Source organism: Mya arenaria, chromosome 4 (assembly GCF_026914265.1).
Source record: "Mya arenaria isolate MELC-2E11 chromosome 4, ASM2691426v1".
NCBI classification, from domain to species: Eukaryota; Metazoa; Mollusca; class Bivalvia; order Myida; family Myidae; genus Mya; species Mya arenaria.
This window is the reverse complement of record NC_069125.1, coordinates 44,896,932-44,923,132: the sequence shown is the minus strand read 5'-3', so window position 1 is coordinate 44,923,132 and position 26,201 is coordinate 44,896,932. Positions and strand designations below refer to the sequence as shown.

Below are 26,201 nucleotides of genomic sequence, written 5' to 3'. Positions count from 1 at the left end.
TTTAGCGTCCCCTATGAGGTAAAATTGGTCCCAGCCTGATCATGTGTATGGATGCTGAGATATCTTCGAGATTGGCGACCCCATTTTAGGGCATTTTGTGCTGCATTTTAGTGTATAAAATAACGTTATATGCGAATGGAAACTGTGACGTAATAACGTCAGCGATGCACCGACGTGTGCGTGACGTAGAGTATGGTGAGACGTAAATTTCAATACCAGAACCAAGCTCCTATCACTCTTGGTTCCGAAGATACCTTCGAGATTAGCTCCCCCTTTAGTAGCTATATAAACACAATTGCCACGTTCCAACGATGATGCTGTATAACTATACAGAAAAATATACATTATCAAATACTTACAGGCAGAGGTATAGTACGGCAGAATATGTGTATGAAATGTATGAAATAGATGGTACTTGATAAACTGACGAATGATCAGAAGTATATGTATCGTATTTGGAATAGTTATCAGGCTGTACGGACAGTCCACACGCGCACTGATAACTTGAAACCTTCAAATGCAACATGAACATACTACAGATTTATTAAGTACCACATTCATTTTTTACATCGCAAATGGCACTGCAAAGCCGGACTTATTTTAAAAGTCATAATAAAAAAACCGCACTCTCATTAACAAAAGTAATGCAATCGTTATATTGAAAACAGTTTAATCAAATACACTAAAAGGCCAAGGTAAAGTACGGCAGAATTGGTGTTGAAAACAGTTGAATAAAATACGAAAAGGCCAAGGTATAGTACGGCAGAATTGGTGTTGAAAACATTTGAATAAAATACGAAAAGGCCAAGGTATAGTACGGCAGAATTGGTGTTGAAAACATTTGAATAAAATACGAAAAGGCCAAGGTAAAGTACGACAGAATAGATGTATGGAATGTATGAAATAGATGGTACTTGATAAACTGACGAATGATAGAAGCATACTATATGTATCGAATTTGGAATAATTATAACGCTGTACGGCCAGTCCACACGCGCACTGATAACCAGAAAAGTTCAATTGCAACATGTACATACTTCAGATTTATTCAGTACGACGGTAACATTTAATGAAAAAAAGGAACTTGAAAAGGTCATTGATAGTTCTCCAGAAAAAAGTAAATTAGCAAAAACAAGGCTCTAAATACAAGGTGTATTTTCATAAGTTCAATTCTCAAGAACTGAATATATTGTATTTAAGACTGTTTGCAAAGCTGTTTTTGTTTTTAGATATTGCGACTAACCTTTACACTTTTACACGAAATGAACAGTGGATAGCTCAATATCAGATAATGCAAGTTAAACCATAAAACGAAGAAAAAGAACAAACGAGAAGTTGACAAGGCTCATTAAAGGGACTATACATCAGACTGACACAAAAAAGTTTTTTCAAGTAACAAATCTCAGAACAATTATTTAATAAAATGTTTTACTCTTTGATATCAATATTGTAAAATAATACCAAAATTTAACAAAAATCTAGTCGGAGACCTGGTTCGTACCGGGGTCCCCATAATTGCAGTTGCTATATCCACTGTGCTACGGGTTTAATTGTATAATTTTAGATAGGTACCTAACTTGGTAATATCACGTGATAACATCAACTAGCCAATTATCCATATGAACGAATTCTACTAGATATACATGCCTAGTTATCTTATATAATGGAAAAATACGTAAACGCTCCGAAAAATAAACAAGCGAAAAATAAACATAAAGTTAAGTTAGTTTCAATGCAGTGTTCATATCGATACCAAAGATGTCAATTTTTGACATTATTTCTTTTTTTCTCCTATATTTCATCATACGGTGTATAGCCCTTTTAACATTTATACATCGATCATACAAAACCAAAACTTTGCATGATGTGACATACATGCAATAAGAAATCAGTTAGACACATTTACTTTGTTGGTTGATGCGTCAACGACTGACAATATAATTTGATACAGCCACTTCCTGCAAAGTTCTGGTCTTGGGTGAATTCCGTCAGTATACAGTGACGAGGACACATATGTAGACCTTCATGCCTTCATTTTACGAAATATCAACAAGTCGCAATTGAACTTTGGCGATCTGTAACTCAATGTCGTGTTTATGCTGTCTCTAATGAAATAATTCGCTTCAGTTATTTGATTTTGGATGCGAATGTCTTCATCAGACTTTGCAGTGCCACCGTGATTTTCATTCCAAACACACATGAAGGTGTGTGGCGTTTCTAGTACCCCAATATCAAAAGGCTGGCCCTGGTGTATAGAAACCAGAATGTGTAGTTGGGGTACTAGATACGCCATATACTCCGCATTTGAACTGTATTTTGGTGTTAATGTTCTTTCCGGCCTTGTCATTTGCGTAACATCACACGTGCCATGCCAAAAGAGGACAATACTTCGGCCATGTGTTGGAAAAATTAATGGATCACGTTTTGAAACACCTGAAGATGTATTCCTACCACTTGAAAACCAAAAAAACAAACATTATGTGTGTCAATCAAATGTGAAATGTTATGAAGTTCATTTTTTAAATAGCGGCCTTTGCTGTCTGATAAAATAATTAAATTTGTGTATCTGTGGATTACTTCAATGGGTTGTTTTGTGAATAAATATCTTGTGATTTTTTCCATTAAAGGTGTTGTGTGTGATACTGAGGAAGATTCGGCCATGGTTAGACTGAAAATAAACAAAACCTTATGTGGTGGATACTTACACATGATAATTTTTCAGAGTTTAAATTTTAATTTGTATAATGATTTGACACACTTTGTTATAAAATATAAAACAAACATTATTTAATAAGCACCCAACAGATATACAGTAATATATCACTGAATAAATAATCTGCATGTTTGATTAAGTTAGAGAACAGATAAAGTGTCACTCTTGAATTAGATATTAAACGATGGTCAGTCAGGGTTAAAATTTTGACATGTAGGCGCACTATCAAAGGGCATAACACTTGTTTTCATTAATTATGTAGACAATTATGTTGTACGGCCAATCCACATGCGCAATGAATGTCTGCATAATTATGTTATAACTAATATAAAAAATGAATAACACATATTCAAAATTGAGAATGAACTTTCCCGGAACAAAGTAGGAATGAAACGTTATGATGGCGTATGAGGATAAATGTTTTTATAGACTGCCAAGTGAATGGGGCATTATCATGCTGTACGGCCAGTCCACACGCGCAATAATATATGCACCCATGTTAAATACAAAATGGACAAAAGAACTCGACGCTATCGTCTTGAAATTTATCCCAATCTTCTTGTGAAATTATGTTGACGCAGCTACTGTGAACCCATTTATCACACTTGTCGCATTGTATCCAATCGTTTGAGTTATCATATTCTTTATGGCATATATCACAAGAGTCTTTCGTTTCTACTTCAACAACAGTTTTTGACCTTTTTCCCTTACTCCCCTTTCTCTTTCCTTGATTTTTACGCTTCTCGCCTTGAATATTTGTTCTATGCTGTTCTTGTGTCATGGTAGCTACGCCAGGCTCGTCCAAGGTTGTTTCTGAGCTATTAAAAACGTCAGGTGTCAACATAGTATCACAATTTGTTATAACATCGGTGAGTGAATCATTTAAATGTTTCTTATTATGTTTAGCCAACACTTGAATATCATAAGCTTCACATAGCTTCTGTAAATCTTTTTTGGTGTAAAACCGGTCATCGAAATAAGACTTGTCACTTAATACAGCAGCTTTAAGAAGATAATGTGTTTTAATTTTACCAGGAGACTGGTCCTGAAATATTTCACTCAAAGACACTTTTTTACCTGTGCCTTACTTTTTTCAAGCTTAATATTTGTCAAAAAGTATTTGCTAAGTCGTGAAAGGGATACATTTATAAACCTATTTAGTACTTCCTTGAATAACTCATACAAAATTGAAACTTGAACATCATTATCCAACTCAGACTGTTTTGCGTGAAATAGAGAATTCCATTTATTCGGTTTTACTTTCTAATTCACTCATTATATATTCAGACATATTAGTGCATTGTGTAAAAAGATTTTCGTAAGACTCAATTTGACGAATACGAGAATTAAGCTCTTCAAGAAATATAAATGCATGGTCAGTAATATTCGTGAGACCTTCACGAATATTCTGATTTTGAGACGTAAAACTCAAGCTTTCTTGAAAATTAGACGAATGTTGAAGTTCGGTTGAAGATGATATTAGCTGCGACATATAAAACACTTTGTCGCGAGCATTTTTAAGTGTATCTACTCTTTTAGGATTGAAAAGAGCACCTACTTGGACTTGTTTTTGATACTGATTTATTATTATTTATTTTAGCAACGCAATATCCGCCTACGTATCTAAGTGTGCCTTTACCCTCTTCAAACTTGTTCGTTGGTATGACGCGTTCAGTGTATTGTAAACATTTAATTGATTCTGCTTTACTTTTTATCAATGCATTTTGTATTTTAAAACATGAGGCTGTACATACAAACAGACCTGATCTGCGATCCATGCTATATTTGGAAATTAACTCTTTACATGAATCGATGTATTCTTGTGATTTAAAATGCAAATTTACGTCAGCACAATATGAAGTAGTAGCCTTGTTTTCAACAGTATTTTCCGATGAAAGGTGAGCGTCAGAAATTTTGTTTATAGATAAAAACTGTTTATTAAGCCAAAGGTCAAAAGGAAGCCTGTCTGAATTATTTTTTTGAACACATGAATTGACATTTTCCAGCATCGGGGTATCAGTATAATCTGCTAAAACTGCGTTCAGTATTTCGCTAGGATTAATATAATCTGGAAAGGGATACGGTTGCATGTAAAAGACATTACTGTCGTCATTTTCTTCAAATTCTATATGAAAAGGTTCATCATCATCTGACACGGATAACTCGCAATCGTCTTCAATATCTAGTTCGTCAATGTCAAATGGATTAAACAAATCATTATCTAATTGCCTGGAAATATATTCACTCCTGCAGCAACTTAACTCGTTATGTCTAGGTAAAAATTGTTCTGTAGTATAGAATTCCTTTACAGTGTTCTTATGTTCCCTTACAAAGTGAGGTTTAAAGTTCAAGACTTGGAGGTTTTCGGGATTTTGAACACGGCCAATGGCTACACCAATTTGACCTGGGATTCTAGCATCTTGGCAATCTACAACAACAGAATCAAGTGTCATGCCCTGTGATTTGTGTATAGTGATACCAAATGACAAAATGATTGGAAATTGTTGCCTTTTTGCTAACATATTTCCAGTCACGGGATCAAATTTCATAGATTTGTCTTTTTAGATCGACTTGTTGATCAACGCTCTTGAAGTAAACAGAGAGAGTATTATCAGACATCTCCATCGCTTTCCCCAAGCTCCCATTAACTAATTTATCAGATAAATTTGAAATAAGCATAACCGGACAACCTAGTTTGACCCCAATAGTTGGCGGCGCTTGAAATTTGTTAAGGTAATATTTGTCACCCTCGTCCAAAGATTTGAATATTTTGACTTCACCTGGAAATTCAGTAAGTTGATCGTGATTGAATAAGTCAGTTTTATAACGGGAAGCAAATAAATGGAGAGTGCTATCATTTACATCAATTTCTCGTTCAAACGGACGGAGTACCCCTTTCAAGTTCATTAACACAAGAAATAAATGCTTTATCGTCTTGTCTCATGACTTTTTTAAGGTCAACATGGTGGGGAATTGCATTATATAATTGATTAGGTTCAAAACAGTATCGGCCATTTTCCCCATACAGCATGTCAGGTATTGGGAGCAGTTGATAAAAGTCGCCTGATAATATCACCTGAAGACCACCAAAGAACTTATCATTTTTTCGAACAGTCCTACAAATAAGCTCAACACTATCAAAATTTTTCTGACTGACCATCGAACATTCATCAATAATCAAAACATCAGTTGTAGAAATAGATTCTTTGACATAACGCTCATCTGTACAAATATATTGACTCAGTTTGGCAGCAGGAATTCTTCCATCACCTAATCCACACCAATTATGTAATGTTTTGCCCGTTTTATACTGGGTCGCAGCTATGCCTGTACTTGCAGTTATTGCGACGACTTTACCTTGAGCCTTTAAAGCATTTGCAACATCATTCACAACATAACTTTTCCCACTACCCCCCTGACCAGTGAGAATAACGCTATGACCATGAAAGGCAAGAGAAAAAACTCTGACTGTTCTTTACTAAGCATTTTTACTTATTGAAGTTGGTAAGGGACACCTGTTCTTCAATTAAAATTGATCAACAAGTAGTAGTTTAAATGAAAATATCAAAATACGAACATTAATGAATAGACACTAAGAAGAAAGTATAACTATTTGCTAAAACCTCTTACCAACAGAAATATTCGAAAAAGAAAAAAAAAGAAATGAAGAAAGTCGAAACGAAAAATAGCACTGGAATCGGCCGGAATGACTGCAGGTTGTGCTACACTAATTGTTATATTGCGTGTACCGTTTGATCGGGGTGTTGAATATGGCAAATCGGGGTTGCCGTAATACCTGTGTCCTCCGACTTCATTTGTGAATAAAACTTCAAGAAAATATCATTTTAAAAGGAAATGACAGCTGAAGTCTGCTTAAATACGACGGGGCGGACGTTTTTTTGGTTCAACTGAATTATTCATGAAGCAGACGTGGTAGCCGATTTCGGGGAAGAAGTAATAGTGTAATGTAACCAAACCTGCATGTGTTTTTTTTATTAATTTACCCATTATCTCGCGAGTAAAGGCTGTTTTGTTCGTTTATTAATGAAAGGTAATTGATGAAATATTAATAAGGTTGATTGTTTTATTAAATACAATATTAAAAAATAGACTGGTTTATTTTCATTAATGCGACGCAAGTCTGTGTTGAGATTTTTTTTGGATATTTTCAGAAACTTTATCAAATTTCTCCAACTAGATGCATGTTCAGGTGAGAATAGTGGTTGCAATTGAAAGATTGAAGGTTTATCTGCATGTTGGCTGCATGTTTTTGTTGCAACTTTTCGTTTGGGCTCTTTAGTAGGCATGTTTTTCTTAGCTGTCACATTTCGATGAAATTGGAGTTGTTTCACTTTACTCTATTTAGACAAATCGAGATTTTCTGACTTTGTAAAAGTGCCGCAATTCATAGTTATTTATGCTAGATAGTTGGTATGGGTGACCCCTTTGATGAATCTGAAGAAAAAAAAAATATTTTAGGTTTATTTTAGGCAAAATGTCAATAGATTTTGTAAACGTCAAAATTCAGCACATTCCCTCCAAGTCACTGTGGTTAAAACATGAATCCGAAACGAGCTCAACGACGCAGCCAGGGGAGCCCCAGAAAAATATGAACGTGTTTTAAGACGAAAGCCTCCGTCGTCCATGATTTTTGCCCCATGTATTATAATTTAGTGTTGCTCATATGTTGATTTCATTACTTGATATTTTTTGACATATAAAATAATAATAATTTCCTATTTTGCATGCTCTATGTATTTGTTATAGTTCATTTTGGCGGTCTACAGAAAATGGAGCGAGCGCAGCGAGGCCGCAGGCCGAAAAGCTCGTACCATTTTATGTAGTTTATTTGGTGTTTGCAACAAATCGACCATTTGCTCCGCCCTCTGTGTAGTCACGTGTTATTTTGACGCGAACAATAAACCGACCATTCGTTATGTTCATTAAATGAGTATCGCGAAATTGTCGCAGCTTTGTGAATAATTTTTAAAACCAAATGAAATGGATTGATGTATATACAAAAATGGAAAAGCACCGAAAATTAATACATTTTTGTTTAAAATTCAACAAATGTTGATAATAAGAGTATCAAAATAACATAGGTATGTTTGCATAGTAAATATTTTTACTTGGATGATCTCGTTAAATTTTTCATTCATAATGCTCAACAAAATATTGCACAATTTGGTACTGAATTTGCTTGATTGGTTGTATGTTATAAAGAACATATTAAAAGAAGAAACGTAAAAGGAGTTTGCATTTGAAATTTGACACATAAATATATTAATTGTGCACTGAATAGATGTCAATACGATTTGAGAGCTGATTACATATCTATTTCCGATTCGGGTTCATGACGTAAGCTTCAACTGCCTCTAGACAGCGGCACCCTCAATAGTCAATCATAGTTGATAAGTAGGCAGAAATTGGGGCTGAAGTAGTGAGAACCAGACATAAGCAATCCCGGCTATATATGTCATTACTCAATCTTACAAAGTTCTGAGCAACTGCAAACTGGCGATAAGACGTTTATATATATATATATATATATATATATATATATATATATATATATATATATATTCGATTGATCCATGTAACGTTTAACTACAGTCGACCCCCGTTGGCTCGATCATGCTTGGCTCAAATTACTCGTTGGCTCAAACTGGATGTAAAGGACACCGATTTCTTTATACTAAAGGTAAACATACCCGCTTGGCTCGAATTTTTCGAGGCTTGAGGTATTTTTGCTGGTCCCTGGGAGTTCGAACCAGCGGGGTTCAACTGTAAAAGAATCCCTCTGCCCACCTCTCCACACCATTTACGAAAAAATACATCAGAATAGACCTTTTTGTATTACAAATATCAAAATTGTTCTTAGGTAAAGAAACTCCCATACCCTTTGCACCATTATCGCTTACTCATGGAACCGCCCCTGTGCATATTTTTCTTTTTTGGAATAAAAACAAAATCAAAATTGCCCACTTTCTTGTTGGTTGTGTACGCGTGTCATGTCACGTGGATTTAAATTATAGGGTATGATTCCACCTAAGGACTCTTCCGGGATAATGTTTATACTTTTATTGCGTCCTTTACATCTTTAACTAAAAAATAAATCCATCCTTCAGTTTTGCTATGTTTTTGTCCTGTTTTACTTTATTTATGATGAGTAAGATACGGTAAAAAATCTGTCTATTGGTAACCGTTCTTTAATGATCGAAAACAATGAAAAACTCCAATGTGGTTCACTCATTTACATTCGTCTGTCCAGTAAAAAAAAGGTTAAAGACGTTTGTAAAAGTTTGCTTCTTTCTGTGTGTATTTAAACTGAAAGATTGTATCTGCCCGGATCTGTTTGTTCCACTCGGACTCGAAGTACTCATTCTGTTCCACCGTAAACCAGGTCTTCCAGTTCTCAACCTCACCTGAAATCCGATTGAAAACACATTTCATTTCTTTATCAATAATTTGCCGGGAATGGGGCGACGGGGTATTCAAACAGTAGCTTTAGGGTTATGGTTTGGTAATTGATCCCGACAGATGGGATTTAGACATATCCGTAGGTATCCAGGACCCGGCATTTAGACTTTGCCGCCTACCTGATGCCTGGAACATTCCAACAGGGATTTTGGCAACCAACCCCAGTGAGCTTTGGAATTATTCTTCAAAATCGACAGTTTTTCTAAAGGGCTATGAGCTCCCTCCCTCCTCTCTACTAGGTGAGAAAATTTTAAAAATAGTTTCGTTAATGTATGCCGTTTGTTACAATGATGTATATGCTTCAATGTTTAAAAAATATCATACACATAGTTTGTTACCACTACCGCCACTTTGACGATGAAGTGGCATGTAATAGCGTGAATAGCCGACGATGTCTTATACATGGGAAGTGCACATATTTAAAACAAATAAAATGTACCGTTAATGTTTAAACAAGAAAATACCACATTCGTAGCCTTCATAATTTAAACAAATTCACAGTATTCGCACATAGCCTACCTTTTCTAAAGAATCGAAAGTTTTCATTAAATAAAACCTCTTCTTGTTTGGTAATTTTGTCCGCAGCCATCTTCTGGAAGCTACACATGTCTAGTATATCTCTCTTCAAATTATCCGATATATCGATCTCTAGAAATGAAATAAGCCTTTCTAGTTCTTCCATCCCGTTCTGAAGAAAAGGTAAACACTAAATTTGTATTTTTCATATATAGTGATTAAACATAATAAGACAATACGGATGTGAAATGTGGGGTGACTGAAACTATACCGGATATGTTGAAATTGTTCAACTTCGTTTAACACAATTCCTCAAAACATGTTAACCTCATATTTCTGTCTAAAGCATACATTAACATAGATAAATGTTCTGTTTGTTTTTTATGCTAAAGACATTAATTGATTCCAATTTGGAAAATCGCGTGGTAGGCATCGTCGTAGCACCATTTTAGTAAAATAAAAAATAGGCGGGCAGATATAAGGTATTTATGAAGTGAAATTTTATATGTTCAATGGAAACATGGTTTAGTAAGCTTTATTTCACACAGCACGGTTCCTCACCATTTGCAGGTCCTTGAAGTACATGTTATATATAATGTACCTGGCCGCCCACCAAGCCCAAGTCCTCTATTACAACCTACCATTCGTTCGTGTAGATATGGTAAGACTCGTACTTGTCTATTTCTCCATTACCTGTTTGAAATCCTCGAAGCACATAACATGTATTAATAAACCTCGGTCCCACCTCTATAACCTCCACCCATTTGTTCAGGTAGACAGTGAAAGATCCGTATTCACCATTTTCAGGTCCTAGAAATACATGACGTGTAGCGGCCCTGTCTCTATACTACTTGCCCGTTCATTCAGGTGCGTGGAGTACTCACCCTTTCCGGATACTCAAAGTACATGACGTGAAGTAAGTACCGTGGCATCGCCCTTATTACGTTTTGAAATTTGTTCAGGTAGGCGGGTTTAGCCCCGTACTTACCATTTTTAGATCCTCGAAGTACATGACGTGTAGCGGGTACTCCGGTCCCACCTCTATGGCTTCCTGCCACTGGTTTATGTATGCAGAATAGGGCCCGTACTCGTCTGAAAACCCGTCAATTCGTCAAATTGTAAATACCCATAAAACATATGCAATTAAGATGGTTTGGAACTGATCTATCCAATTTTGGTATATTGTTTTTCACGGGACATGCTGCAATCATCCATGCGTTATGACAATACAGGTAAAAAACTAATTTGTAGGCCTAATGATTAAGTAAGAAACCTCACATTTTCCCTGGACGTAAGGCCGCAGCCAGTTCTTCCATTGTCCATTACGGTAGTTGTACATTTTGAGGCCCCGCATATGGTTGAAGTGTGGGACGGCCGTGTCCTTTGGGTTTCGCAAACATAACACCGTCTTGATCTTCTTCTATGCCAGGTCTTTGGGCAAAAATCTACAAAAAGGCGAAGAAGTAGTATATGTTAGCTGGCAGAAATTGAACTTGAAGAGAACCTATCCGAAATAAAAAAAATTATGAAGAAAGAGAACGCATTTAGCATTGCCGAAAGACAAAATGTACTATATCTTATCATGACGATTATAAAAATAAACGTGGATAGGATTCATTATATTATTTGGTGTTTGCATTTTTGGGCCAAAGCCAATTGAGTATTGTTAATTCTTGTTTTTGTTAAACCGTTTAGTGACGATTTTAAAGCGCCCCTTCCCCTAGGGTATCGTATGGGTATGTCTGGAGGACGCCTTACCTGGGTGCGAGATGACAGTTGATGACCCTGGAAGAGGAAACCTTGTCCACATCCTCCGCCCACTGTGCCTCAATCATTGTCCCGAGCTTGGTGATGTCCACCCGTTCCGCCTTTCGTCGCAGTAACATCATTAACACCTCAAACATCCAGCTCGTTCTTGACCACACGAGTATGGAACACATATAATTCATCACAATTCATGTTTACAATCTATTTCAGACATACACTGTGTATAAGCAAATCATGTAGCTAGTCCATATTAACACCTTAAAGCAGCACTCTCACAGATTGAACGTTTTGACAGGTTTTATTATTTTTTTGTCATGGGAAGAGCAAATTTTTGAGTAAATGTCTGCAGACCATAATATATATAATATGATATAAGATTGCTGGCAAAATATCAGATCATAGATTTTCATATTTCCGTTCGAACAGTAATGTTTTATGGCATAAAACATTACTTTTTGTACTTCAATATAAAAATCTGTGATCTGATTTTTTTGTCAGCAGTCTTATATAACTGTTTTTTATGGATTTTCGCAAAAATTGGCTCGTTCCAGGAAAAAAAATAAAGTTGTCCGAACGTTCAATCTGTGAGAGTGCAGCTTTAAATGGACATCATTGGATTTTTTTCGATTTTTTTGTATCGACTGTCTGTTGAAAGACTGAAACATAACATGTCTAAAAAATACCAATGTTTCACTGAGAACGCTTTTAAAACAAGTCGAAAGTGATCTTGTCCTTCTATGACCCATTTCGCTTCTTGATATTATTTCAACTACATGTATTGGTTTTAGAAAAAATAAATGCTTTGGATATCAACAAATGAATTGAACTGATTTATACTGTAAAGCAATTTGAACGATGCATTAATTATTAGGTCAACCACACGCCGAAACTATACCGGTCCTTACAAATGTGCACAGCATAACATCAACATCCCTGAGTTTTAAGCCCGGTATCCCGTCAAAGATTTCTTGAGTTCATCGTCAGTCTTTAAACCAAAGAAGGTGGGTGTTCGGATAACCCCCATGTCCACAAACTCCAAGGTCTCCCCGCCATCGTCCTTCTCCTGGACACGTGACATGGTTGTACGATCTTGATCTCAACACCAAATTTCTCTTACGTCTAAATACCAAATTGAATTTATGTTTTGAAAGTTACTGTTAGCTGTCTGTTTATGAAATAAATCGATCTTGGAAGTACATCTCATAAAATAAATAATAACCTTAGTCAAAACAACGTTCATCATCGCATGTGATTGAATTATCAACAATTGTATGGATGTCAGTACAAGAAGTGTGCTATTTCTCATTGGTTATTACGTTTGTTTGCGTATGTGGAAAAGTAAATTCAACAGCTATCAAATGTAGAACAGTTTTTGGGTCGAACATTTTGTGGGTCGACTTCAAACTGTTATAAATTACAAAACTGGCTGACACAGAGATTTGTAACGGATAATTCGAATACGAACCCTTTTAAACATATTCCTAGGTATCATGGTCATTCTTTTAATTAAACATGTTTATTAGCAATTGTTCGACTTAATCACTGCCAAAGTCAATTTGGATGACCACCGGCGTTAAGTCTGACTTACAGTTACGATTTTGGCTACGACTGCCCACGATTTAGAAAAAACGAGGTGATTCTGAACAGTGAAAAACATTGTAACATAATCTTTATTGGGAATCTTGGCAGTTCATAAATACATTCGTTACGGCTTCTTTACGCAATCTAGGTTTGCCTTGGTATGTCGTTAATACATTCGTAACGGCATCCTCACGCAATCTTTGTTTGCCTTGGCAAGTCGTTAATACATTCATAACGGCATCTCTACGCAATCTTGGTTTGCCTTGGCAAGTCGTTAATACATTCGTAACGGCATCCTCACGCAATCTTGGTTTGCCTTGGCAAGTCGTTAATACATTCGTAACGGCATCTTCACACAATCTTGGTGAGCCTTGGCAAGTCGTTAATACATTCGTAACGGCATCCTCACGCAATCTAGGTTTGCCTTGGTATGTCGTTAATACATTCGTAACGGCATCCTCACGCAATCTTTGTTTGCATTGGCAAGTCGTTAATACATTCGTAACGGCATCTTCACACAATCTTGGTGAGCCTTGGCAAGTCGTTAATACATTCGTAACGGCATCCTCACGCAATCTAGGTGAGCCTTGGCAAGTCGTTAATACATTCGTAACGGCATCCTCACGCAATCTTTGTTTGCCTTGGCAAGTCGTTAATACATTCATAACGGCATCTCTACGCAATCTTGGTTTGCCTTGGCAAGTCGTTAATACATTCATAACGGCATCTCTACGCAATCTTGGTTTGCCTTGGCAAGTCGTTAATACATTCGTAACGGCATCCTCACGCAATCTTGGTTTGCCTTGGCAAGTCGTTTATACATTCATAACGGCATCCTCACGCAATCTTGGTTTGCCTTGGCAAGTCGTTAATACATTCGTAACGGCATCTTCACACAATCTTGGTGAGCCTTGGCATGTCGTTAATACATTCGTAACGGCATCTTTACGCAATCTAGGTGAGCCTTGGCAAGTCGTTAATACATTCGTAACGGCATCCTCACGCAATCTTGGTAAACCTTGGCAAGTCGTTAATACATTCGTAACGGCATCTTCACGCAATCTTGGTAAGCCTTGGCAAGTCGTGAATACATTCGTAACGGCATCCTCACGCAATCTTGGTTTGCCTTGGCAAATCGTTAATACATTTGTTATGGCATCTGTACACAATCTTGTTGAGTCTTGAATACATGCACAACGGCATCTTTACACAATCTTGTTGAATCTTGAATACATTCACAACGGCATCTTTACACACTCTTGGTGGATCTTGGCAATTCGAGAATACACTCGTAACGGCATCTTTACACAATCTTAGTTTGACTTGAATACATTTACAACGGCATCTGTACACAATCTTGTTAGGTCTTGGTGCTTCTTGAAAACATTCACACCGTGAATACAACTGCAACGGCATCTGTACACAATTTTGCTGGGTCGTGGTGCTTCTTGAATACGTTCACAACGGCATTTTTACACATTCTTGGTGAGTCTTAAATACGTTCACAACGGCATTTTTACACATTCTTGGTGAGTCTTAAATACGTTCACAACGGCATTTTTACACATTCTTGGTGAGTCTTAAATACGTTCACAACGGCATTTTTACACATTCTTGGTGAGTCTTAAATACGTTCACAACGGCATCTTTACACATTCTTGGTGAGTCTTAAATACGTTCACAACGGCATCTTTACACAATCCTGATGAGTCGTGAATGCATTCTAAACGACATCTTCAAGAAATCCTGATGATTCTTTGCCGGTCGTGAATATATTCGTAACGGCATTTTCACGCGAACGTGGCGAGACTTTGAAGATCGTGAATACATTCGCAATCTTCACGCAATCGTAATTATTCTTGTCATACTTGTGTGATCCTGGTGAATCGGTATCGTTGATGGTCGTGTTTGGTCGTGAGTTTTAATTTATCATGAATCAGTACGAAAGAACGGGACTATTGTACAAATAATTACGTTTAATACGCAGCTTCCTAACATATATGTAATCGTAATAGTCGTTCACATATCACCAGTGTTATCCCGATTCAACACGAATAATGCCTCTGTGATAAGTAGGCAGGAATCGGGGCGGAAGTCGTGACAGTAAGAGCCAGACATAAGCAAGACAGCTATATTTGAAAATTTCTGCAATTTTCCCAAATAATATATATTGCAAACACCAAATATGTAGACGGCGGCTTCCTTATCTGTCATAGTTACTTCACGCATGCGCAAAAGGCAGATAGATCTATAAAACAAAGACGACTTTACCAAATCATGTAGGTCGACAGAAAACTCTCCACAAAAATAAATGTTACCGACAGATCTGCTCTACAAGATAAGAAGCTACAGTAAATAAATGTTTATATTCACCGTCAAACAGCTCTACATGATAAGAAGAGCTACAGTAAATACGGGGAAATCCTCGAGTGTCATTGACCCACAAATAAGTGAGAGGACCAAATTTGTAGTGCGAAAAGTTCATTTATGTATTTTCAAAGGCCAAGATAAAAAGTCACAGGCCGGGCCAAACTCGTATGGATGAAGGGAAAACGTAAAACAAGCTTTGGTTTAAAATAGTGTATTTGTTAATACCATAAAACTGTCAACATGCATTATAACATTTCCATAATTACATCTTGATGTCACGTACGGTACCGTTTGAACCGTCACTCCAGAAAAACCCGAATATTCAATTATATTGCAAGAGAGAAGGTCCGGAAAGGTCAAAATTGAGTTTCAAGCATTAGAATAATGGATGAATTCATCACGACGTTTGACGAAGGAGCGACCAAATAGCTGAAAGATGACACTAATACGGGGTATTTAGAAAAATAAATTAAAAACTAATAAAACACCGCGGTTAAGCATAAAAGAAACATAATAAAGTTTGTTTTCAGTGTAAAATCGTACACTCGTGATCACAGAAAAACAATATTTTCACTCGTGGCTTTGCAACTCGTGAAAAATATGTTTTTCTGTGACACTCGTAAAATAAAATATGATTTTACTCTGAAATCTACTAATATCCTTTATATATTCACGAACATATTGATTAAATATCGGAAAAAGGTAATATACATGTATTAAATTTATTTGTACTTTAAAACAAATATACATCAATATAATAAAAATACATTATACAATTTACATATTTACAACACAAATAATTACCTGTAAAACAACATTAGGCCACACCAAATTGATGTTTCTTTCCGCGGATTTACCGCTCCTATATTTTTATCGCCAACCAGAGTTTTTAAGTAATATTTTAAAGGCTGAAAAAAATCAATTATAATTTTCTACGCAAAAGTGTTTTTTGTAAAGGGAAGAAACCGATGCGATCACTTTAATTTCAGCTTTCTTTTACAGCATAATTCGGGATTATCAAAACAACTCCCTGACCATAAAAATACTCTGAACATATTCTTATACTTTTCATTTCGATAAGCATATCCCATTGCATTAACTGTGATAATCAAAACGAAATTAAGTCAAGAAGTTTTAATGTAAATGGGGTCTGATGTTAAAAGATGCCAGTGTAAAACATTATTTTTAAAAAATCCAAAAGTCAATCCTAATGAATATCTAAATACAGTTGCAGTGATTCAGGTATATTCATATAAGTCATTTTAAAAAAATCCTAAATGCAGCGTCATTTTTTTATTATAAATGATCGTCAAACTAAAAATCTGTTTTAATAATATTAGAATTAGTTTATCCATATAATGTGTGTACTTAAAACAGATAATAGTATGTATTCGGACATTATCCAAATGTCCATTAGAGGTTCAGTTCTAAGATTGCATTCAAATAGTGGTTAAAGGGCAATTTTATTGAACAATATTTTCTCCTTTTTTCGCTCCTCGCTCGTTTCGGGTTTCATGAAAATTGACAAAATTGTATTTTTATTCTTTTTCGCTCGCTTGTTCCATTTTTTTGCAAAAGAATATTCAAAAATTAAGAAATAAGAAAAAGACACTTATTCATTAGTGCGTCTTTGAACGTCTTTTTCACACCTAGAACACCCACAGTTTGCTTTGCAACGATGCATTGGTCAAAGGCTTTAAAATGATCCCATCAAGACAAGCCATATCCTTTGTAATGCACCAGTCAATTGTAACCACGGCCCCACAGGTCCGGGGTATACCGGGGATAGCCGGGGAAATGGGCCATGTTTTTACCTTCCAAGTGGCCCCTCAGTGCCGGGTGAATGCGGTGGTTTTGTCTTCGCGCCAAACTCGCGGGAAATGGTCCTTACCTATGGTCCCTGGGTCTTCGCGCCAAACTCGCGGGAAATGGTCCTTACCTATGGTCCCTGGGGTTCGGGGGCATTTGGCGGGGATTTAACTACCAGTTCGTCCCCGCAGAGCGGGGATTTTACCCGGGCTTGGCTGGACCGAAAGTCAAAGTCTCCGCTATTCCCCGGACCTGGGGGAGCCGTGGTTACAAGTGACTGGAGCATAAACTAAGAACCATGAACATAAAATTTTCTATTGAAACAGGACGCTGGAATAATACTCTGTAAGAAAAAATATATTATACTTATATATGTGACAAAAGAGAATTGAGAGATCGTTGCACTACCTCCTTATCTTTAGCTACTTTAATGATCAACGATTAAAGTACATTAATATATATTATATTTCAAATAGCACATACCTATCAGTATATATCCTTGTTTGAAAAACAACAAAATAATATCACGATCATATCATAACACAGAGATTTTGTTATCCATTTGTACACGAAACTTAAGTAATGATTCAAAACCAACTAAACGATGTGGATGTGTTTTCCACAGTTATTTTTAGTTTTAGTTCGTTCTTTTCTTTTTCTTTGTTTATTTTTTTCATTTTAAACATTCGATGGTTTTGCATATAGATTAAATTTGATATAATCCTAGCGTGTCAAGTCACAGTGTCCCACAGCCACTGTATATATATATGACGGTGTGCAATTAAATAACTATATTAACAAAATTCGGGCTGCTGGGCTGCTGACTTCACGCTGCTAGACTGCCAGTCTGCTGGGCTGCTGACTTCACGCTGCTAGGCTGTTAGTCTGCTGGGTTGCTGACTTCACGCTGCTAGGCTGCCAGTCTGCTGGGCTGCTGACTTCACGCTGCTGGGCTGCTGGGCTGCTGACTTCACGCTGCTAGGCTGTCAGTCTGCTTGGCTGCTGACTTCACGCTGCTAGGCTGCCAGTCTGCTGGGCTGCTGACTTCACGCTGCTAGGCTGTCAGTCAGCTGGGCTGCTGACTTCACGCTGCTGGGCTGCTGGGCTGCCAGTCTGCCAACTTCACGAACATTAAATTCCCACTTATATATTTTATTTTCTAGTACATATATTGGAATAACATAAAAACTGGTATAGCCAGGCCTGTGTCTATTTCATATTGCTTTATCAATAATTACTGAACAATATATGTAACCATAAAGCAAAATTTAGAGACAGATATAAGTAACACTAGTATATCAAAGTAGAGGGAAAATAGACGTTGGTTTTCACACAACTTTTCACGTTTTTATACATTTCTGAGTATACGAGAAGTGTTGTTGGGTCGAGATTGCACTCTGTAAACAGTTATTACATAATTCAGTCCTGCCAAACCGTTTTTAAAGCTTTTCGACCGTCCATGAATCATAAATAAATCACAAACTTGTATGTCGATTATGTGATCTGTTGGATGCCATATCTATTTTGTTGAATTAAAATTACCATGTCTTATTGTAAAATTGTGCACTATATAATGAAGTTTATTATTCCAGAATAAACTATACATTATTAATCTATCTCAATTACAAACCGACTCCTGATAATAACGCAAATATTTTCAAAATATGTAAAATGTTACACCTGAAATTTGATACTTAATAGTAGTTACATTTTAACCACACTAAACGTAATCCTCTCTGTTCCCGTAGGGATTTTACGAAACATCGAACACATGTGTTTATGAAATGTAGTTATTTAATTAATTTATTTGTGTCGCATCTATTTATGTTTGTTTGGATACCCTTATGTGATTATTTAAATTGTAGCAATCATTTGCTGTTGCGATATTTTGATCGTCTATGCACTAAAGTTAATTGTTGTCGTTGTTGACAAAGATTCTGAAGTCTTTATTGATCTTTTTCAAAATATATCTCTATACCTTTATCACGTAATATTAAAACAAATAAGGGCCGAAATGTCTACGTAATCAAGGGCCGGAAGGTCTACAGGATGGGGCCGATTTGGTAAGGGGCCGAATAGGTTACCGTTTCAAGTTTGGGCCGATTTGGTAAGGGTCGATTGGTCTGGTAGGCTTATGGGGCTGCCACAATCGGAACGCATCTTGGTTAATGTATGGATCCCGTGATTCGGGATCAAAACAATAGCAGTCGATAATTGTGTTTATAAATTTTGCTCACTTTCCCTATAAAATTCACTATTTTGCGTGGGTTAAAGCCCTACAAAATCGAGTCCAAAATTTGAAGATGAACCAATAGAACTATTTATCACAAATACATGACCTTGGAAAGTGAAAGCTATTTAATTTATGGTGAAAAAATGACAGTATATATATATACGGGTTTCTTTCAATAGTTTATGAATGCAATTTATGAGTGGCCGTGGGACGCTTGACACGCTAGGATTCAGTGTGTGTATACCACGTGATAAATTACGTCATAAATGCTACGTCGGAAGGCAATATTTTGCTTAAAATGAAGACTTAAATCAAAGATAACTTTTCTTTTACTACACCATTTTAAATGCAAACATGAATGGTGACCAATACACCGATCGAAAGACAAAACAATGCATTCTTTTTTGCGCTATGTCACTTTAACGAACTCTCGTGTATAACACAAATATCGATAAGAAACCTACCTGGATTGACGATCAATCGAGCCAAAATACTACGTATACTAACGTTTGCATTTGTGGTCACGTGACTTTTTTGTTCATCCCCGTGACACAATGTATGATAAAATGATTGGTTAAACTATTTTACCAGCTAAATGCCTCAACATTACCACGTGGGAAAAATCACATGTTCACATATATCGGTAGAGTGCGCCAAGTCATGACCGTGGTACTATAATGGTAACATCAACTCTAAACTTTAAATATATATATTGAAGTTTATTCAGACGACCGAGCGCTTGAAATTACTTCGGTATTCTCCATGAGCCAATTTAAATTACAAAACCAGTTTAAACGGTATGCAGTTTATTTTTAGAATCTCGGTAAACCCATGACGTAGCCTCACGTGCGGGTAACAGTTCATACTGTTGACCGGTCAACAGTTCAAAACATTGTGAGGATGAAAATATGTGTTAAACAGTCTAAAATACCGAACAATTGCATTTATATAGGGCATCGGGTTATAATTGAGATTATCCAACTACCAGCTGGGTATTCAAATTTTGTCTTATTTTATGGTTGAAATGTACACATCCGAAGAAATCACACATCGATGTAATTTATGCATGTACATAGATTTATCTTCGTGAGAAACAATATTTTATTTGAGTGTTTTTCTACATTCAAATAACTTTGCGCTTGCACATGTGCACCGAAAAGGAGATGGTGCAATAATGATGACACGACAGTACGATAATGATAACGCGACAGTACGATTATGATGACACGACAGTACGATTATGATGACACGACAGTACGAATATGATAACGCGACAGTACGATAATGATGACACGACAGTACGAATATGATAACGCGACAGTACGATTATGATGACACGACAGTACGAATATGATACCGCGACAGTACGATTATGATAACGCGACAGTACGATTGTGATAACGCGACAGTACGATAATGATGACACGACAGTACGAATATGATACTGCGACAGTACGATTATGATAACGCGACAGTACGAATATGATAACGCGACAGTACGATAAAGAAGGTAACGCGACAGTACGATTATGATAACGCGACAGTACGAATATGATAACGCGATAGTACGATGATTATAAGCGAAAATACGATAATGATAACACGACAGTACGATAAAGATAACACGATTGTACGATGATTATAACGCGAAGGTACGATAATTTTAGCGCGATACTGCAATGATGACGCGACAGTACGACAATGTTAACGCGACAGTTCGATTCTACGATAACAAAAACGCCATGTCACGATATTACGATGGTGAAAACGCGCCAGTACGATGGTGAACAGGTGAATGTATAATATTATGCCTGCTTAATATTATAAGTTCATTTAAACGTAAATTATGTTAATCTAAAATGTTGATAAAATCTAATTTATGTATTCCTGCCAGTAATATACTGAAAACTAGCCGTTGTAATCGAGTTAATAAAAAATATCATTAAAGTAAACTTTTTACCACTGCACATAAATTTTCTGCATATCTGGTAAATAATCTCATGTGATCTTGCCGAGCACATCACAAAAGCGTTAGAGCCATTATTTTAAATGCTGTATTTGCAAAAAGTATGGAACAGTCGTGCATGACTGGATTCACATAATTCTGCATTATCGATTATACCTGCCGTCCACTAGGCCCCCGAAAGCGGAATTCGCAAAATCGGGATGATTCGTCATGTCTTCGCGATGATCTGGAACCCTTCCTTGTCGTTCCTTAACACTTCTGGAAACTTTCGTGCCAAATCGGGATCGAAAAAACTTCGGCATCAACATTTTAAAAGTTTTAAAATTTGGACGCCGAAGGTTTTATTCGGGACGGCTTCGGGATCTTCGGAAAACCATTGGGAACCATTCGCGACGTTCGGCAAACGATCGGGAACCATTCGCGACGTTCGGCAAACCATCGGGAACTATTCGCGACGTTCGGGAACCCATCGGGAACCATTCACGACGTTCGGGAACCCATCGGGAACCATTCGCGACGTTCGGGAACCCAACGGGAACCATTCGCGACGTTTGGGAACCCATCGGGAACCATTCACGACGTTCGGGAACCCATCGGGAACCATTCGCGACGTTCGGGAACCCATCGGGAACCATTCGCGACGTTCGGGAACCCATCGCCATTTACTCGACACCTTAAGAAAGCCTTCTGCGAGGCTTCGTTATCTTTTAGCCATATACTCCTTCAATTCAGAATCATTAAAGATCTGGAAGTCTGACATGAAGCCCATGCCCCCAGGTCACACCAGATAACTTTTAGTTTGCATCGACGAACGCCAGAAGGACTATGCTAAAGAATCCCTTGTAACTGTGATACAAACTTCCCGAACCCGGTGGCTTCTTCATTTCCACATGTTTTTAAATTGGGCGGCCACTCCACGCCAGGCCTCTGGAGTATTGGGAATGGCCAGAACGTCATCCTTATTAGTGTTGGGAATCGGACAGAAAAAATACTATCGATAATCGGTTTATGAAACCGATAAATGATCGATTATTAATCGATTTGATCATTATTTAATTATCATTGGTCATCATATTTAAGGCATACAGATACAGTACATGCACCAGTTTTAAGCACAAATGTTCCCTTACAATAGTGTGTGTACATTTCTTTGTATAAATTACATTATGTATTCAGTACGCACCTATCCTTTAGTGTTTACAAGTTACTATTACAGAACATGAGACCACTAGCTCTAATTTTTGTCTTATGTAATTACATTTCGTATTGTATACATGTCACTTGTGTAAAATAAACACAAAGGAAGATATTAATTTCTTTCTAATAATTAGTCTGTAACAAGTACAAGAATAAGTTGAAAATTTTAAATGTTTTACAAGAGCATTTTCTTTCAGAAAACTGAGAAAACTAAATTCTTACATGGTAAGAAGTAAACGGTAACATGTGTTGAGAACCAATCCTTTAGCAGTTAAATTAGAAGGACAATTTGTAATAACAAAGGTACTGTAGTGACTTATTGACTTGATTAGAATATGACTAGATAACTTAACATAGTAATACCTCAGCATTTCAACATAAACTGACATAAACCAGACTCAAAGCATATTTCCATGACATTTTTGACTGGTAGTCGGTAGCGGTTACGTCTCTTGTTTCTATAATCGATTGTTCAAATTTCACTATCGATTGTCGCCGACGTGGGCCTTTCCGATCAATTGTCGATTATTATCAATCATCGGCACAACACTAGTCCGTATACTCCATGAGCAGAGCATTTCACACTTCTGGGACGAAATGGCATACATTATTCTCAGCAACACGGAAGTAATATGCCAAGGAGGCGTATGTGTCCCCAGATGTCATGTACCTCAGCGTCATCGCAAGTTTTAGGCCAGCAGGAAAGGCATTATGGAACCTGGTGTCCTTTTTTCTGAATGTGAGGCGTTAGACGCTGGAGTATGTCGACAAACATTGTAGGCGTGATCCTGACATACCGTTTGAAGGATCTTCATCTCGGAGTTCTTGCATCAATGTATTGTACTGTCCAAACTGAAGCCTCCTGTCGTCTGTGAGTCAAGGGGCGGATCTACCATCGTTGACGTATTCTTCGTCTCTGTCTCAAAAACAATGCCAAGGAAAGCATGGCATCCATTTCAGCTTGGATTTGAAACTGAAGTACAAGGTAAAGGCCTCAAACACCATTGCCTCATGGTGTCCAACTAGCAACTGATAACAAAATAGTAGTTCGGCATCGTTTACATACCCCGACTCTCAACTCCGCATCATCTCAGCATTCTATCGCCAACGATTCGGCAACACTTCGGCATGATCTGCAATGTTACCGCAACCATTCCGCACGATCGGTAAGCGTTCGGGAGCCGATTCCGGAACTGTCGGTATTCTTCTGCGTCGGATAGGTATCGGCGTTCATACCGCAACCTTTCGTATGCCGCTCCGCGAATGCATGCGGACATAAGCCGAACGGGCCCGATGGCAAAGCTCCGCCCATTTATTCAAGGGGAAGGACGTAATTTCGTTTCATGCAAACATTAAGTGAGAAAAATATTTCATGGTAAACAAAATGGCGGATTTAGAATGAAAAGTACCGATTCTGGTACCAACCTTTATCTGGTAAGTGGACTTTTTCTTTAAATTTTGAAAAATGTATGCGTCCATTATGTGGCGAAAAACATATTCTTCGATCGACACCTTAGTTTGGTATCATAACTTTAAAGATAAAAAAGTTATTGAACAGATTGCGGCTTAGGAGGCAATGTTTACAAATAAACGTGTTGATTTTATCCACATTTTTTCGTATTTTCTCGGCAAATATGGTAAATATGGCATATCTGTGTATGTTGTAACTGTGCTTGCATGTATATATTCCTATTGTCCAAACTTCATGGTTATAACTCGACTGTACATGTTTCCATGCCGATTGTTGTACCTAAACCCCCGAATATGTTTCTTGCAAGCACATTACCCACATTTTGGAGGAAATGCAAACAAACTTCTGCACTTGAGAGGATACGTTTTAAGGTCCGAGAATCGCTAATGATCACGAGTCTTTCAGTTTGGTATGTGATGTGTATCATAATTTGAAGTCAACGACTCTTTCACTTTGTAATAAGCCAATTTTTGCGTAAATATCAGAAATTCAGTGTAATAAGACTGCTGACAAAAGATCAGATCGCAGTCATTCATATATACGTTAAAAAATAATGATTTTAGGCTAAAACCGTTACTAACGTTAAGAAAAATGCATGAAACATCATTTCTTTATCATAAAAATGAAAACCTGCGATCTGATCTTTTGTCAGCAGTTTAAAATCACTGGTTTCCTTGCAAACTTCCTTGCAGTTTTGCAAAATTGGCTCGTCCCAAGACAAAAAAGGTTGTGAGAGTGCAGCTTTAACAAGCGATTTTAGACATGTGACGTCACAGTGCTCTACCTTTATTCGTGGCCTGACCATTTTCATCCTTTTTCATGTCTTCCAGATCGTAACCAAGTGTGTTTGACATTCTTTTTGACTTCACATGCCCCCACATTAAAACTAGACTTAGGTATCAATCAAGTTCCATGAAAAAAGTGTTCAAACGAACGCCTCTAGAATGTGTAACCAGGTGTTTTCCTAGTGTTTGACATACTCACTAATTGACCATATTTTGCAAAATGGCTCATATTCAAACAAGTTTGAAACACATCGTTAACATTTCCGTTTTAAATGCAGGCGCGTAGAAGCTGGGGCCGCAGGGGCCGCGACTGCGGTCCCAATATTCTGGCTAGTGACGGCAATGGGGCCGCGAATATTTGATACCGAATTTCCTAATAATCGTATTTTAAATAAAGCTACGCGCATATAGATCAGTAGCAGTCTTACACGATATCGAATAAACAGGTCAACATGTCATAATTAAACCTGTGACCATCTAGCTAATTGACGTGTGAATGGCGTGAAAACAGTCGGCAGATTATTGAAGACGGGTAGGTGGAAGAGACTGTAGTTGAAGAACTAAGAAAGGAAATGAGTCCCGCCACACCTGGATTTAGAGTGCTGTGCCCGACTTGATGGACTGATAGAGCGGAGTGTTTGAAAAGTGTCTTAAGCAATTATTCCGTTCTCAATAAATTGTGGGATACCACCTATGAGACCACAAAAGACACTGAGACCAGAGCGCGCATTGTTGGTGCGTTGATGTGAAGAGTCAGATGGCCTCATGTAGGGTATGAACTGTTAAAGCACAGTGACAACCTATGCAGGGCTCTGACAAAGACATGTCAGCTTCTGAAGGTCTTGCCAATGTGTCAGTGTCTAAATGTAATAGTGAATAAATGTTACTAAATAAATTTTATATCTATCAACTATTTTAACCGAAAAAGGTTTAGATAAAAACATTAAAATAATACCTGAACTCACTGGAAATAGAGTCTTTCAATGCTTAAAATTGAAAAAATCTCAAACGGAGGGGACACCCCTCCCTAGCCCACCCCTCTGCGGCCCCAATGTCAATTTCGTCCTTCGCGCCTGAAATGTTCACTGGGTCTTAACGGTTTTCAATCTACATAAATACGAGCTATATATATATATATATATATATATATATATATATATATATATATATATATATATATATATATATATATATATATATAGCTCTCACCCGATATGGTTCTTTTGCACCCGTATATCCCATATCTACTAACATATGACCTACTAAACTTCATGTGTATTTGCATACGAAGATGTATTTAATTTCGGAGATTT

General features: G+C 37.1%; 1 protein-coding gene across 1 annotated transcript; it reads right to left on the bottom strand.

Annotated features, from left to right (window-relative positions):
* Positions 1-8,807: 8,807 nt before the first annotated feature.
* LOC128229778 (sulfotransferase 1E1-like) lies at positions 8,808-9,876 on the bottom strand. Its single transcript, XM_052941599.1, has 2 exons — positions 9,713-9,876; positions 8,808-9,138 (listed from the first exon to the last, which is right to left on the bottom strand). The coding sequence occupies exons 1-2, from the start codon at positions 9,873-9,875 to the stop codon at positions 8,996-8,998; spliced, it is 306 nt and encodes a 101-aa protein (XP_052797559.1). The 5' UTR covers position 9,876; the 3' UTR covers positions 8,808-8,995.
* Positions 9,877-26,201: the final 16,325 nt, after the last annotated feature.